The following is a 17,883-nucleotide window of genomic DNA, read 5'->3' as shown; positions in this document are numbered from 1 at the left end:
TGATCAAAATAGGATGTGGAGGAGCAGAGGATGATTTGTTCAGTTAGGAAAATGTGGAACTGGGAATATCCAGTTGAAGATGTCTAGTAGAAATATGGCCATAAACACCTCAAGAGAGACTTCTTGGCTATTAATCATTGGATTTGCCTCTTTTGTTCTCAGATGAAGCAAGCTCTGGGTTTGTCAAATTAAGTTACTACCCAAGAAGCAAATACATTATAAAGAGAGCTAACCCCAGAAGATTAGTGTTGTGCTGGCTTTATATCACCGAAAAAACAAATGAAATTAAGATAAGGTTATGGAGTGTTCAGTAATCAATCCTCAGTTTTTATTCCAGAAATAAGAATTACCTATGGGCCAGTGAAAGAAGAATGTACATATAACCCATTTGATTCCCCCCACCTCCCAAGTAGCATTGACTTGTAATAACACTCTTTGTCTGAAGTATTTATGAAACTATATATTTAGCAGTCTATGCCTTTATCCTGTTAAGTTATTTTCAGCCATGCTCTCTAAATGCTAGTGTCCAGTAAGAGCTAGGATGACAGACGCCCTCTCAGCCAGTGACACGGCAGTGCTGTTGTACCATGAGTGTGTTCCTCAACATGTGATTTTTACTCCTCTGTAGGCTATCTTTGAGTCAATTTGTTAACGTTTTAGCAAACAATTGGCTCTGAGTAACTGAAGAGAAGAAGTATGCTAGCTGCAGAAAAAGAAGCTAACACTCTGTGTTACAGTGAAGGTTTTATGGCAGCCAGGTGCACTTCTAAGAAAATATCAACAGTTAGTAATAAACTGTGGGAGTCCTTTCCTGGGCCTAGTAGGATTGACCAAAAGTATTATTGTGAAATGGCAAGTTTTAGCCAAAGGTATCACAAGATTTGGAGAATAATTGCATGTGTACACATATCATAGCATCCCCTAGAACTGATACACCACCACCATACAGGAGTGATTTATTAGGCTCCATTTTGGGAATATATCTGCCACACCAAATGACATGTGATTGTGTTTTCCTAGTTAGTGCTGGTCCTTGAAGCCTATATCCTAATACTACTGCTAGAACCATAAATGAATCTTCTTCCAGGTAGAATTTCATCTTCAAGTGACATGAAATAGAGGAATTGCTTAGCTATAATATATATATACACACAAACATATATATATATATATATATATATATATATATATATATATATATATATATAATTTACTTGTACTTCAGGTAATTTTATATTCATTGTCACCTGCCAACACAGGTGTTTGAATGTAAATAGTGAAATATTTGTTAAGCAGTCAAATCCATAAGAAATTCAACTGCATTTTAATTTCTAACCTTTATATTGATTGACCTGTTAATGCTAGGTCAATTTTTGCTATATTTCCATTCTTCTGACTTATTTTTTTGTGTTTGGATTTTGGCCTTTTGTAGTATTTTATGTAACAAAATCAGGATATCACTTTTTTTTTTTTTCAGGATGTCACTTTAGAAAACCATTACTTATTTCATTAATTGCTAAGGAAACAGCTATTGTGAAGTTTATGTTTTGCCTACAGCATTCCTAAGTCAACCTTTCTGTAGCTGCCCAATAACAACCATTTCTCCCTTCAGATGTTAATGCTTTCTTGTTCTATTCATACCTATCTATTTTCACAAACAATCTGATCAATGTATGAGGTCGGACAATGAAGTTCACGAACTCATCCCAAAAAAAGTGCTACATACCTCATTGCTGAATATCACTATGGTCACCTTCGAAGGACTCCCTTTGGGAAGCTACGCACTGACTCCAGCGCCTAGTCCACCCTTCAAAGCAATTTTGGAACTCTTTTTCTGGAATGCCCATCAGAGCTGTTGTATTACCCTTGATGTCCTGAGTGTCATCAAAATGTCTTCCTTTCAATGTTTCCTTTATCTTCTGGTAAAGAAAGAAGTCACTGGGGGCCAGATCAGGTGAGTCAGGAGGTTGTTCCAATATAGTTATTTTTTGACTGGCTAAAAACTTCCTCACAGACAGTGGCATGTTAGCTGGTGCATTGTTGTGATGCAAGAGCCATGAATTATTGGCAAAAAGTTCAGGTCATCTAACTTTTTCATGCAGCATTTTCAGCACTTCCAAATAGTAAACTTGGTTAAATGTCCGGTTGGTACAAATTCATAATGAATAATCCCTCTGATATCAAAAAAGGTTAGCAACAGTATTACAACAAGTTCAGGATCTTAATTGTCCGACCTCATACTAATTCACACAAAGGTATAATTGTATAAAATTGTATAATTTTGTGGACCAGAAAACCAAGTTTGTGGTGAGATGCAGATTTTTGATAAGAAGTGCAGTGATCTTAGGGCCCCAAGACGTGGATGATAGAATCCTTTCTCTATCACCACCAAGCCCTAAGTCTCTCAACAAGGCATGCAGCTTTCACAGGCTGTTTCCTCATCTGTAAAACAGGGGTAGGGGATTGCATCCCCTGCCTTTGTCACAGTTATTTAGAAGACCACACAAGATAAAGGTAAGAATGTTCTATAATTGTGAAGTTACATGTAAATGCAGCATATAATTATGAGAAAGTTATAGATGATTTCTAATACGCACTGGAAGCAAAACAATCGCAGTGACCTAAATTATTACATTTCGTTTGTGACTAGGCACTGAAGAAGATGTGGTGAAGTCGAAGAAGACATTCCGAAGTCAAGCAATAGTGAATCAGAGTGCAGAGACCGAACTTATGCTGGAAGGAGATGATGACGCAGTCAGTCTGCTCCAGGAGAAGGAAATAGACAATCTTGCAGGTAAGTTTTTAAATGTTTTTCTTCTATTAGTTGTAAATAATAAATACTGAATTTAACATCTGTCTCCTGGTGAAAAAGTGGGTGCCAGTGGTTGGAACTGTGCTCAGTCATGTGACTGTGAATAATTTACTTCATCTCATGTCTAGTATTGAAGAAAGGAAAATGCGTATCAAACAAATATGTATTTCACTAACAGTAAATGATTAGCATCTAATTTCTAGGTAATGAAGAGCAACTTTTTAATATAGGAGTAATGTATAGCATAAATTGTTTCCATCTAACTGTGTAAATAATTGGGAGGGGACTGGATGATGGACTCACCGACTGGCAGATGACTGACATGCTAACAGCTTTGAGAAAGAGAGACTTCAGCCAGGTGACCACTGAATTTGCCATTCCTCTCTGCTGTCATTCATTGGAATGTCCCTCCCCATTCCTGGGTTCTCTGTCCTTGCACTGCTAGACCCCACCACCAGCACACATTCTTCCACCTGGCCACCCTCAGTTTCCACTTTATCCGAGTGCTGGTCTAACAGCACCCCCAGTGACCAGATGGGACATGGGTATCTTATAGTGTTGGCCCATTACATTGTTTGGGTTTTAAGCCACTTTTGAGAATCTCATGAAAGCAGGTTGCTTCATAAAGGTACACATACAATTTTGTACACAATTTCAGATGGTTCACTAACCCCATGGATGGAAGCCAGTCCATGGAATCATATCCGAGATCTCAGGTGGAAAACTCCTGTTTTAGAGTCTCAAAAAGTGATTGGTTGAGCCTTGCCTCACTTCTCTATTTTCAGCCCATACAACATTGGGGTGTCAGATGGCAATACAGAAGTGGATTTATATTCATCATTCTGTATACAAAGTAGCACTGCTGTTTCCAGACATGTGCTGAAAACTACCTGGCATGATTTATGAAAGCCTCCAACTATTTCTACCAGTTAGAGAGTTCTCCTTTTAGTTAGGAGAACACGTTTCTGTTCGTTGTAATTGTAAGCTGGCGATGGCACATTATTCTCCCTCTTCTGGAAAATGTTTAATAAGGTTATCTAATACCAGTTCCTGGATATGCTTATATTATTAACATTTCTGTGTCATGGAAATAGGAAAAATCTATTTTTCCTATTTAAAATTAATCTTAAATCTGTGAACAAGTGTTTATTACCTTGAATTCCTAAGAAAATGTTCAAGTTTTGGTTTTGTTGTTTTGTGGTTTGTTTCAGTAGTTCAGAAATTTTATCTGAGGCCATTTGGAAATTTAAGCAAAGTCCATTATTTTCTTTTGGCCACAGATTTATCTTTCCCTGATCTTATTGTTGAGCCTAAAGAACTAGAGAAAATTCACAAACATGATTCTTCACCTTTTTAATGTGTTGCCTTTCCTCATTCACATATGCTAACAGAAATGTTCAATCATTATACAATTTAGTTTAGAATCTCTGGTCCTTAGTCCCCCAAAGGCAATTAATTAGTTGATACAATTTGGCTAGTATCTTGAAGTTTATTGTAATAAGATCTGCCCAATAATACCAGAGGCAAGATCCAATAAAGACTGATAACCCCTTTATATTTCTCTCTTCTAATGGTAGCTACAGTAATTGTTAACATTAATTTATGCTTATAAGCAAAATTCCCAAAAAGCATTAAGTTAAAATACCTAAAGAACAATGAAAGTATGCTTGAAATAAATTCTTTACAATTGAATTGTGAGGCTCTTGACCAATTCACTCTCTGAAAATTCCTCTAATGTCTATGAATTTTAAACAGATTTGTCTTTGAGCAGATCTGATCCTATTTCTATCCACCTGGTCCTAACTCATACTCTTTTTTTGGAATTCTGGTGTCTTAAAATCTTACAAACTGTCCTAAAATAGTGATTCCCTACCTAGTCTATAGTGTTCATTTTTAAAACTGCAGTCCACAAATATGACCCTGGGCTTTGAATGCAATACAAAAGTAGCGGATGGGTGTTTCATGCAGGGAGAAGAAAGGGTCACAGAAATCTTTGTAGAATCTGTAGGTATCTGTAGATTCATTCTGTAAATGCTGAAGCCTATTTGTTCATCTAGACTGGCATGATAGTGATGACACATAAAAATTATTTTTAGAAGTTAATTACAAACCAGTATTCCTAGGTTTAAAATATGTGACTTTCTATCTTGCTCTGACAAGTTTTTGTGCAGCTCATTGTTATCTCTGTCTCAGAAATTAAAATTTGTTAAATAATGTGTTTCTTATTTGTAATTTATCATTGTAAATAGACTTATAGTGTTAAACCGCCTAACGAAAACTTCGCTATCACAGGAGATCTAAGTCCAAATTAAAGTCCAGGAGATCTTGCATGTTATTAAGAAATATACCTTCAAAAGTATAAAAGTAGAGTTCTTAGATTTTATATGAATGCATACATCATTTTTATAATAATAAAAGTAAACCTAAACTTGCTAATTAACATAATTCATTTTCCTGTCTTACAAAACTCTGTTTTGTTGACAGGCACATAGGTAAGGAGACCATTCATTATAATTTGTCCATGTGCAATGTTACTTAATAATTAAGTTAAATTCAAGAGAAAAAAAAGCGCTAATTAGAACAGAAAACTAAGAGAAAGTGCTAACTTAGCTAAGATTAATTCTGTTTTCTTTGGTTTAAAAGATATGATCAATTTCTGATTATAAAAAGAAAAAGAAAAAAAAGAATAGCTAGCATGTCTTAATAAGAGCCAGGTAGTGTTTCAAGGGTTTTATATGCAATAATCTATTTAATATTTACAACAACTCTATAAGTATACTATCAGTATTCTAATTTTACAAACGAGGATATAGAGGCCAAGCGAGATTAAGTAGCTTGCATAAGGTTAAAAAATATATAGTTCTAGAGGGATCACTTTTTAAATTATATACATGTCTAACCACTATGCTGTATATGTGAAATTAATATAAAATAATATTGAATGTTAAAATAAATAATGTGTAAATAAATCAATAAAAGATGTGGTTTGAACTAAAATACACTAAATAGTGTATTTAAATATGTATGTGTATATACTTAAAGACTCTTCTAAAATGATGTAAAAACAAGATCCTGTTTATAATTCAACTTTTACACTGGCTTTAGTATACTATATTTAAAACTCTATGAATATCATAATTATTAATTTTAGTTTTATTTGTGTGTTCCCAAAAAATCATTATTGTAAGTTAAAAATTTTTGATAGAGTATTTATAAGCACAATTTTATTTAAATATTGACCCTTTTGCATGTTTTTCTCCATTTTCTTTAGATTTTCCTAGTTTTAATAAAGATAAAAGGTTCCACAATGTTTTACAAATTTAAATATCGTACAATTTTCTGTTTCACTTTTAGTTCCCTTTCTTCCCAAGCTGTTCATCTCCAGAGGCAAGTTAAATGTGTGTGATTATTAATTGCTCAATTTATTATGTATTGTACCAAATGGCTAATGATTATAATATAGAAGTATGACAGTCAATTAAGTAATTAGTATATTAATAACACCTAACTTAGTTTAGTTTAATTACGTTTTTTAGTTTGCAGTGATTCACCAAAGTAAATTAGTACCTAAATTTCTTTATATAACAAAAATTTTCAACGTACTATATTATATTTATTACTAAAAATATTATTTTGTTACTTAAAACATTGAAATTAATAGGTATAATTCACCTGTTTTTAATCTAAAATCTCAACATATTTTAATTTGAAACTTAAATTAGCTCTGCAAATTATTTTTAAAATACTCTTTGTTTATATGTATGTAAGTTGTTCTTACCAACAGTCTACCCATCTATTTAATGTAAATAAGTTAAAAGATTTTTCACATGCCTGTGTCAATGTCCAAACTTGTTTCTTTACCTGAAATATCTTTTGCACATCTCTAGTCTACACCCTTTCTTATCTCCCTCTATCAAATTTCTGCGCATTGTTTTAGACCTGTTTAAAACACTTCATGAATTATTCACTGGCCAATCTTGTCACCCAATAATATTTTTTGGTAACATCTTCATTGAGATATAATTCACATACCATACACTCATTTAAAGTGTACATTGTAATGATTTTTAGTATATTTACAGAGTTATTCAACTGTTACCGCAATTTTAGAACATTTCATCACCCGCAAAAGAAACCTTATGCTTTGGCTATCCCCTCCATTTCCCCGTTCCCCATGCACACAGCCCTAGAGGACCACTAATGTACTTTCTTTGTCCTCAAATTTGCCTATTAGGTATATTTCATATAAATGGAATCATATAATGTGTAGTCTTTTGTGACTGGCTTCTTAGCACAATGTTTTCAAGGTCCATTCATGTTGTAGCATGTATGTAATATTCCATTAAGTGGATATACCCCTTTTTGCTTATTCATTCATTAGTTTCTGGACATTTGGTTTGTTTCCATCATTTGGATATTGTGATTAATTCTGCCATGAACATTCATGTACAACATTTTAGGTAAACTTACATTTTTATTTCTTGGGTATATACCTAGGCATGGAATTGCTGGGTCAAATAATAATTGTTTACCTTTTTGATGAACTGCTAGACTGATTTCCAAAGTGGCTGCATCATTTTACATTCTCATCAGCAGTGTGTGAGGATCCAGTTTCTCCACATCCTTCCCAACACTGGTTATTATCAGTCTTATTTATATAGCCACTCCATCAAATTTTAATTATGTCATTCTTAAGACATTTGTCACATACAGCTTTATATTGTAGATGCTTTTGTGTATGTTTTCTCTCTCCTTTTAGAGTGTACATTCCTTAAAGGTAGCGACCGTATCCCATGTGCCTTTGAACCATGAAGAAATGTTCTAACACAATTACTTGCTCTTAAAAAGTTTTCACTGACAAAGTTCATGTAGGTAAAATAAACTGGAAAGCTGAGATAATTATGTAGTTAATTTATACCAAAAACAAAAGACAAAACAAAACTTATTTTGAGCTATTGAATATAAGTATTGGGGGGATCGAATTATCAGATCATTTGTTCCTACTAGTTGAAATATTTCAAATAATTACTCAACTCATCACTTGACTTTTCCAGGATAAGAACACCTAAAGTTAAGCTGATCTTTGTTTTATCCCATTTTCTGCAAATTGTATCACTTTAACTAAATGTCTCTTAAGGTTCCCATTTTTTTTTTTTTTTTTCAGATTCAAGGTTCCCATTTTTAAAGTCAAGATACCACTGTGACTCTTAATCAAAAAATATTTTCTCTAACACATGGCAAAGATGTTCTATATCCTATGGATTTTAAATATTTCAAAAAGAGTATTAGTATAGGGAACTAACAACATGGGGAAGATGTGTTAGAATATAAGAGTTGGAATTCTTTATGTGGTTTTTTCAAAGTGGTAGATTTATAAACCTCTACACACACTCACACACACACATACACACACACACACTCACTCTTACACACACACTCTTATCAAAATCAAGAATCTGATACTCAGAAAAGAATGCATTATGTGATTTTAAGAATGAGAAAAAATGTAGGAATATGGAGGAGGTCTAACTACTAAGAGAAACAGAATGTAGTCACTGAGAGGTTCTTCTAAGTGACACTCACCTTCCCTATGTGACTTACCTTTAATGTTCATTGCAGTTTCCAGGTGAGAAAACTGTTGCTTAGAAATTTTTTTTTTTTTTTTTTTTTTTTTTTTTTTAGGTTGACCATTCCTACCTCCCTAAATCTCTATTTGGCTGCATTCACAAACCCAGTTACTAATTAAGATATTGAATATTTAGTGAGTATGTAGAACTTCAGAGCTCAGAGACTTATAGAAAGAAAAAAAAAAAAAAAAGGAGAATTAGCTCAGCTACCACCAGCTCTCAGTGACTTAAATAACCAGGAAGTTACGCATAGGATATGTCTACACTAATAAATGAAAGTAGACAATTAAGATGATCAGATAGCTAATTTAGGCCTTCAGATGTTCTAACATGGAATGTCCAGATTTCAGAGGCAAAGTTTTTTTTGTGTATAAATTAAATGTTACTTAAAAACAGACCTAGAACGAAGGACAAAGCAAAATACAGAGTATACAAGATGAAGGAGAAACTCAAGATTCTAGAAAAATATAATTACAGCAACAACAGAACTCTAAAAGCTAAGAATTTTTCAGAGAAATTTATTTTAAAAAGAAAAAAAGAAGATGAGCCAAAAGCACAGAAAGATTGTGTTGTCTAATGGAATAAGAGAGTAAATACTATACAAGACAACAAATTCAGTGTTTCATAGATGCAGATAAACTCTGATTCAGATCAAGTATGAGTAAGCGTAACTGCTTCTTGAGTCCAATTCAAATATATAGTTAATAAGCATTCCTTCTCTGACAAAACTAGTATTTCGTAGTATTTTGTAAAAGATTTCTCCAAATTTATTTTTATGTAGTTTTAGTTACAGAGTCTAACTAGAATTGAAAATCCTGATATTTGTATTGAGAGAAAAAATGTCTTTTAAAGATTCTCGATTCTCTAAAATGCATTTTGCTCAGGATTTTCCCCTTAATTTTTAAACCCATGTGTATTTCAAGGGAAATTTAATCCATATGTCCCTGACTCACTCACACTTAACTCATCAAAATGTTGTTTAATAAAAGCTATTTGATGTTGAAAAAGCCTTATGAGTCTTTATAAGTCTTTTTTCTCTCTCTTTGAATGAGGAAGTTGCTTTTCCAGTCATAAATAGTATACCCAAAGGGTTCACGTTCAGCTTCAAACACAGAATTCACAAAGCTCTTAGAAACAACATTAAACACATGCCCATTTCTTAAAAAGCTAAAATATTTAAATTTCTAACTTAATTTTTTAATTTAGTCAAAGAGTTGTAAAAATAAATAAAAGCTTTACCTTGAATATCTAGCCTTCTTAGCCTGTCTGTATTATTTTTATAACATCTACAAGGCCATTTTAAAGTCTGCAAATATTTTACTGTATCCATTTTTCTGTATTTCCAAAAATGTATGTCTCCTTCAACCATGGATTCTATAGTCTATAAAAAACACTTTTAAGGTACTCTTAAGGGTAACAGTATCCCTGATAACCAAGCTATGTAAATTTAAAATATTATAAAAGGACATAATTCAACTTTGTGTTTTAGATATCATCCATGATACAAATCATATGTGACATCCTTACATCTCTTTTTTTGTATTTTAAGAATAAGCCACCCTTTGTTACACTGTGTTTCACAAACCACCGTGATGAGGTCTATTCTTTCTAATAGCGTATTCTAGTTGAATCTCATTTTTATTTTTCACTTTTTTCTCTATATGGAGAATTTTCCATAAAATTATCCCTCTACAGATTTATGGCTATACTTACTACCAACATGAAAAACAGGCGCAATAAACAACTCAACTCTCTTATCAATAGACCATAGCTCTTCTTTATGTAGGAAACTAAACTTCCATATGCCATGTTTTTTAAAAAGTATATGAATGCAGATATTAATCACCTACTGAAAATATATGCGTCATCTTATTTGTAACACTTAGGGGCAAAAATGTGAGATAACAAACTGTTTTCCTACTGCCAGACTGCGGATGTTAGTGAGTTGGAGAAGAGAAGAGATGAGGCATTCACCATCAAATGACTGCCACACCTGTGAGGGGTCTGTGCTCTATCCTAGAGACGTGGGCACTAATTCAAACATGAGGGGAGACAGATTTTGTCACTACATTTGGAGATGTGCTATACAAAACAACAAAAAAGTCTTCCTGTCATCTGAAAATAATGTTTTATTTATTTGTTAATTTCCATTGCTTGATGCTACAGAGCCAGAACTATAGCCTACAGAAGGTACTTAAACAAAAACAGTCTGCACTAAGGACAAGTATTTATATGGCAATCAATTTATAAGTAGTGATTGCAGTAGAATCTGCTTTATCGGTTGAAATCATCAGTCCAATAAGTATAAGTGTAGAACTTTTCTGTCAGCAAAAAGAAGGGAATGTCGGACTGAGTTTGCCATCTATATATTGTTCAATATCTTTTGCCAGATAAAATGTTTAGGTAGTTTTATTGATCAGAAGAAGTCTGATTACAATGTGTTATGTATTGTTGGTTTTTTCTTAATTCAAAAGTTCTGTTGAATTTTCCCTTCATTTTAAGTCACTAACAGATGAAACAGCTAAGTGTAGTTGTAGTACATATCAGTTCAGTTTATATATAAAACAGGAATGTTAGGAACCAGGTATCACAGAAAACTTTCTTAAAAAATATATCTTGCATCTAAGATTGGGCAGTGAAGAGGAGTCCCCAGTCACCACCCAGTTTTCTGGGTGGGAGGTGAAGGGGTGGGGGAGGGTGAGGGAGATGAGTTGTACAGAGGTGAGTGTGGACGGGCAAATAAGGCTGGGAGACATCATTTACATTTGTTGAGAGAAAATAATTCCACAGGCTGATGAGTTTATAACTCTGAATTAGGTATTGTACTTCATTTTAAGATGTGGAAGCTAAGGTTCAGACATTAGGGTCCTTATTCATGATCGCATAAGAAGCAAAACGATGAGCCAAGTACAAACCCATTTTTTTTCTGTCTCTGTTAAATCACTAGTTCATTCTACTACATCTGTTTTTTGTTGTTTTTTTCAATTCTGAATTGCAACCCCTTGGCGTGTTAGCAAATCAATTATGTGGGTTATTACCAGCATTTTTAAATGAAATAAAAGAGAAAAGAATAGATTTAAATAGAAAAAAAAGTCATCACACATCGTAAAGGTAAGAGCTTGAAGGACTTGTTGGGTCCTCCTTTGATGTCAGACCCCAACTTGACTCAGCTTGGATGTGGTTATCCAAGCCAAACAAATATAAATACTGAATATCTGCTATAGGCAAGACATTATGGTGGGTGTGTGGAGTAAAAAGACACCTATGGTTCAAGTTTCTGCTTTCAATGAGGATATAGTCTAGAGGAAGAGCAGGTAATGGGAAAAACAAAACCAAAAACAACCAAGAAGTACAAAGGAAAGCAGGGTAACACAAAACGGGGCCCTTGACCAGCCTTCCTAGAATAGGTGTTTCCTATGTCGCATCTGGAAGCATAAGTAAAAGATTTAGAAAGATTTAAAGAGTTGTCACAGGCATAGGAAACATCATTTGCTAAAGCATCACCACCTGTGCGAAACTACTGCCGTTTTAAATTATTCCGGTAACAATATGAGGCTGGCAATCTCTGAGGTTGAGGCTGAGGCGTTCACAGGGCAGCTTTATGAGCCAGGGGGACACGGAGTTTTTATCCTGAAGGCCTCCCTGAGACAGTGAAAGGTTTAAGCATGGCAATGATAATATCTGATTTATGTGGTATTTCAACATCACTCAGGCCACTGTGTAGGTTATGGTTTTAGGATACCCAGACTGAGGTAAAAGGCTATTGTTCTCCAAACCAGAAGTGATGAGAGCCTAAACTAATTGGTGACAGGAAAGAGGAGAAGGGGACAGCTTAAAAAAAAAAAAACACCAACTCTGAGAAGGTAATACATGAAGGCTGTGATAATTGACTAGTTGTGGGGGAGGAGTAAGGATGAGAGGAATCTGACCTGGGAGAAGAGACCCAGAAGCTATTAAATGTGTTTGGGATTTTTTTTTTAATGTGTTTTAGGGGGGAAAGGAATGAAGATGATTGGTTCAGCTTGATCTGCTGGATATCCATGATTTTCAAATGGACAAAAAGGTTTAAAATTTCAGAGCCAAGTTGGGCATAGAGTTCATAATTAAAACCGCCGAGATCACCCAAGGAAAGAGAGAATATAGAGAAAGGAGAGCAGTAGGCAATTCAGAGCCCCCGTGGAACAAGGTTGAAATGGCAGCAGAGAAGCGTGCCCATCAAGGACACAGAGAAGGAAGTCAGGCAGTAGGAGAACCAGAGAGAAGAACAGCGTGCTCTACACGTCAAGGAACTCCATTTCAGCATGTTTTAAAGTGATACTCCTTGGAACACAGTTTTTGAAATACGTTAATGAGAGAAAATGCATACCTAAACACATTTGGATAATTCTGAGTTTAAACCTAAAATGTTACACAACTTGTTTTTTAATTGGTGGATAGACTTTTCCAAGCCTTTAACATATTAATATCTACTTCCCTAACACCTTGGCCTAAGTAGAGGATGAGGGTAAAGCCAAAAGGAGTGAAAAGCAGTGAGGAGCTAAGAGATAGAAACTGATACCTAGAAGCTTATTAACAAAGAAGGGGAGAGACAAAGATGGAGAGTAGCTAAGGGAGCAGGGGAGGGACAGACCAAATCCCAGGTAGGAAGAGTAACTGGCTTGAGCAGGAAGAAAGATATGTCTTCTGAGACTGGAGAAAAACAACAATAAATGCCATGGCAGAAAAACATCTTTAGACAGAGGAAGGCATCATTTAAACGACAAAGTTTAATTCTTCTCCAAAATATGAACACTTCATTTATTATACAATCAGGATGGACAAAGATTTATATGTGAATTTTTCTAGGAAGGAGCCATATATTTAACCATCTTCTCAAAGAGATGTGTGACCCCTGCCAAAGAAGGATAAACACCGCCGTTCTACACTGTAATACCTGAGCTTTAATCTTTGATGCCTTAACCTGTAAAGTCTGACATTCAAAGCTGTATGTGTTTTTTCACTTTTGTCTCACACTGCTCCCCTTTAAGTCCTAATCACTGGCCAGTCTTATTTTCTGCTATTCATATGGTGCATCTGTGTATTTGTTCAAACTCTTCCCCCCTGCTTACAGTGCTCTCCCCCTCATCCCACTGTCCAAATCCTAACCATCCATCACAGTTCCTTTCAGATGCCACTGCCTCATCCACTCTCAACTACCCCCGCACCCCGCCAAAGAAAAAAGGCTGGAAATCACCATCAAAGCTCTGTGAATGTCTATATAATTTTTGTTTCGGTCCCTCTCTTTGGGGGAGAGGCAGTATAGGTGACATTTACATGCCCTGACTTTGGTTTCAGATAACCAGGTTTGAATCCCGTCTCCACCACTGACTAGTTGTATGACCTTCCCTAAATTACTTCACCACTCAGTCTCATTTTCTTATCTGTAAAATTGAGATAATAGCAGTACCTATCTCTTAGATTTGTTATGAGGAATAAATGAGATTAATTCATGTAAAGTGCTTTAACAATACTTAGCTAAACCCTTTCTCCCTTATGTCAAAATTGTTCCTGTATGTCTTATCTTTAGTATAAGCTCTGTGGGTAAAATCCATGCCTTGCACATGACCACATTCTCTTAGGGCTCAGAACAGTGAATAATTTTTGTTGACTACATGAATGAATGAATGCAGAGGTAAATATGTCACTCGAAGCGTTTAAGTTACAAAGAAGGAACAAATTACATATGAGGTAAAATACGGCACTTATAAAATTATGCTATTTAAAAATAATAGTATGCATGTGATACAGCTCAAATGACCAATTACATTATTACTCTCATTGGTTTTTCGGCATATTTTTAAATGTATGCTTTCTATAAAATGCAATGGATTTCATATTTTTAAAGGGAAATTCGAAATCAATTCCAGAAAAATATGAAGCATGTAATCTGTTACGTATTTTAAGTGGCCTTTTTACTATGACATATACATGCCAACATTGGTATATTTAGTTTTCTATATTCAATTCCATAACACAGATTGCATACTATGTGACAGATACTGTGTTGGGTAAAGAAGATAATGTTTCTGTCTTCAAGTAGTTTATGCCCAATGGGAGAAACAGACTTCTAAACACATATATTCAATATATTATGAATGGTACATGAAAGCTGTGCCCAGGAAACCATGGGAGCCTAAAGGCAAGGTACTTATTCCAACCAAGGGTTCCTAAGACGTACTCTCCTAGTCCAATAGATTTAAATCATCACCTCTGGTTTATTCACTCATCTAGTCTAGTAGGAATTTACTCTTCTCCATCATTAAATGATATCCTAGTGCTATAAAAGAGTCAATACCCTTCCAGAAAGTGAAAAATGTATTCCATATGTTGAACTAAATGTGATATAACTAGAAACACAAATCTCAGCTGGCTCACCTATTGTATCAAAAGACAGCAAATTATCACAATGAACTTTAAAACTATCATTGTCTTTTTGGTATGTTTTAATGCTAGAAAATAACTCAGTGATATTTTACTTAGAGTATATAAATTTGTAATACTTTTTTTTTTCTACGGAATCACTCATTGCCTCTTTGAAAAATGTTCTAGGTTTTGTTGGTTTCTTTTTAACAAATAATGTTCTATTCTATAAATAAGTTGAAACACATAAATGGTACATTAAAGTTAGAGCCTATCTGATTGTCTCTCAGTACTTTTAAAAATTATTTATTATAAATATATTACATAAGATGCAATTTTAGATAATATTTGTGCAAAAGTAGATGTTCTACCATGATGAACAGATATTTTGTTAAAATGCAGTCTTCAATTGCTCCTACTAAAAGGCTTCATTCTTTCTGTTTCCGTTTCAGACTATGGTAAGTTGAATTTCACCAGAGGTTGGTTTACTCAGACCTGAAAAGATGAATGTTTGTTCTTAAGCACCTCTCTCATTTTGTACAGTAATAATGTAAGGAGACCAGTGCACTAGGGGGACGACTGGTTATTGCTAATCTCATTGTAAGGATAGATTATGTTCCAGAAGTCACCGAAGGGCACAAAAAGGCCATTTCCTGGGGGCGGTGAGCTTTGTAGTATAAAATTTGGGTTTATAGAGTATTTATACTGGATACTTGTGTGTGTGTGTGTGTGTGTGTGTGTGTGTGTGTGAATTAGGGAAAGAGGGAATAACGCTGGAAGTTAAATTCATAACTCTTGAGGTATGTATTCTATTAATTGTTCAAGTTATATTTTCCTCATTCAAACGAAGACATTCTAGAACTATTTTCATGCAAGAAAAGTTTTTGAAAATTTCAGAGGATCCTTATTCTAATCATGCATTTGGACCACTATCAATAGTTTCTGTACATAAGAAAAGAGTCACTGTCTAGATTTTGTCATTCTACTTTGTTTTCCCTTGAGGCATTTTAAATGCTTGAAACCCAAGGAACTATCCTGGATAACAGCAATCTAAGATTTTCTGTAGCATTTTTCCCCTAACTTCTTTCTCCCCCAGGCACAAACACAAACATCTCTATGTTCTTACTGCCTAATAAAGCTTTCCCAGGATTCTAAAACAAAGTTCCAACTTTCTCATACTCTCCAGTAACTTAGTTTTGATTTAAATCATTTTATTCTTTTAATTCTATGGGGAAAAACATTTATTTTAAATTGATAGTGCCATACTTAAGAATGAGTCCAAAGAAGCGATAAATATTTTAGACATGTTCAGTCACTCCTGCTTTAATTTTCCTACAAATTTTATCATATTATAGAAATAATTGTAAAAATTTTACTTCCTCATATATTTGTCTTAAAAAATTTTAGGAATATTATTTTGCACTAAACATAAAGGATGTCAGATATGGGTTTTTCTAAATAATGTCAGGATTTTAAGTGTAATAATTATACAAAGATTAGTCCATGTTTATATCCTAAAATAATGGCCTTTTACATGTTCCAAAAACAAATTGAACATCTGGTTTCAAAGTAATTGAGGTTGGAGAAAATCATACAGCTAATAAAACTTTTATTAATATTAAACTAAACTTGGAAAATATTCAAATTATTCTAAAATACATTGTAATTTTATGTACACTAAATACATTTTCCCAGTTTAAAGTCATGAACTAATTGTAAGGATGCCAATTTTAATTAACTTCAACTTTGTTTATATATATACACATATGTATATATATTCTTTTCTGTTCTATATTGCAACTTGTAAAGAGTCTTAGCATCGTTTGAAAATCTAATTGCCATAATTGCCTTTAATAGCTAGAATGCTATTGACACCCCCTCCCCAGACCCTAAAAATGATTAATTCCTGTATCTGAGAAAAAGGAAAGCAGCCCCTGACCTCTGGAAAGTGGCCTGACCCTTACAAGGAGGCCTCGGTATTGTTGGGAGCTGGCCTGGAGCTCACAGCTAGGCCATGGTGTTCTCCTTTTGGACACAGCCTCACAGAACACCAACATCAGACACGGTCACGTGATGATGATGTGACATAAAAGACAGCTTTATAATTTTTCCTAAGCACAGACAAAAACAAGGTCACTCTGAATGCCACCTAAATACCAGACATCCTCTCTACTGGCTGATGAGTGACTGCTACTTCTTTGCCAATTACAGTGATAGCCTAGATCTAGTCCTCCCTCCCTCTGGATAAGATTTATTTAGACACCCAATCACAGAATTATCCCTGCTTCCTAACAAAGCTCAACCCAGAGTAAGGCCCTGCTTCCTTCCTTGAACCCTCCCCAAAGTCATTTAACCAAAGCCCTAATCTCACAGAAAGTCCTTCGGACACCCTGTTACTAAGTAGCCCATGGTACCAATGTCTCCATCATTGCAACGAGCAATAAACCCAGCTTTTTCAACTACAGATGTGTTCCTGGTGGTCTTTGGCAGGAGGGTATCAGACATAGCCATAGCCCCAAATTATGAATATTGAACTAGTAGTTAAGTAAAAATGTAAAAGACCTTTCTTTGTAAACTGTAAAGTTCTATTAAAAAGTTGGTGTGTTATTATTAAGATTTCTAGGCATGGAATTTTGTTCTCAGTAAATTCATCCAAACCCACAAGTATTTTTTTAACATTCTGCTTTTAAAATATATTTGATGAATAGTTCCCTTTCAAATACAAAACATATGTATTTCTTTCTCTCGGTTTACCATCTCAACTGACTAAAGATCCTATGGCTCTAAAGAGAAGTTCATTCTTTTAAAGATTCTTTTCATTATGCTTGGGGAACTGATCTTTGTTCTGGTTCAGATTTTCAATTAGCATTTAAATTAATGGCAAGTAATTTAAAAATAGTTATGGATCAATATTTCTTAAGCATTATATTTCCAATTCTAAAACATAAATAACCTTTTTGTTTCTGTAATTGCTGCTTCAGGTGGTAGCATGTTAAACTATGGTGGCATCAGTAAGGGCAGGAGGTTTTGTCCCATCCACTTGAT

The 17,883-nt window shown here is 34.4% G+C and overlaps 1 protein-coding gene across 7 annotated transcripts in view; it reads left to right on the top strand.

Moving 5' to 3' along the window:
• The window catches only part of NBEA (neurobeachin), a 661,793-nt gene that overhangs the window by 437,434 nt on the left and 206,476 nt on the right, over positions 1-17,883 (top strand). For all 7 annotated transcript variants that reach the window (XM_074330026.1, XM_074330024.1, XM_074330023.1 and 4 more), the window contains one exon: positions 2,651-2,794. In XM_074330026.1, coding sequence (XP_074186127.1) covers positions 2,651-2,794 — 144 coding nt within the window. The remainder of the gene's footprint in view (positions 1-2,650; positions 2,795-17,883) is intronic.

This window comes from Rhinolophus sinicus, linkage group LG04 (genome assembly GCF_036562045.2).
Source record: "Rhinolophus sinicus isolate RSC01 linkage group LG04, ASM3656204v1, whole genome shotgun sequence".
Lineage (NCBI taxonomy): Eukaryota > Metazoa > Chordata > Mammalia > Chiroptera > Rhinolophidae > Rhinolophus > Rhinolophus sinicus.
Note: the sequence above shows the minus strand (reverse complement) of the source record. Positions and strands in the feature narration are given on the sequence as shown.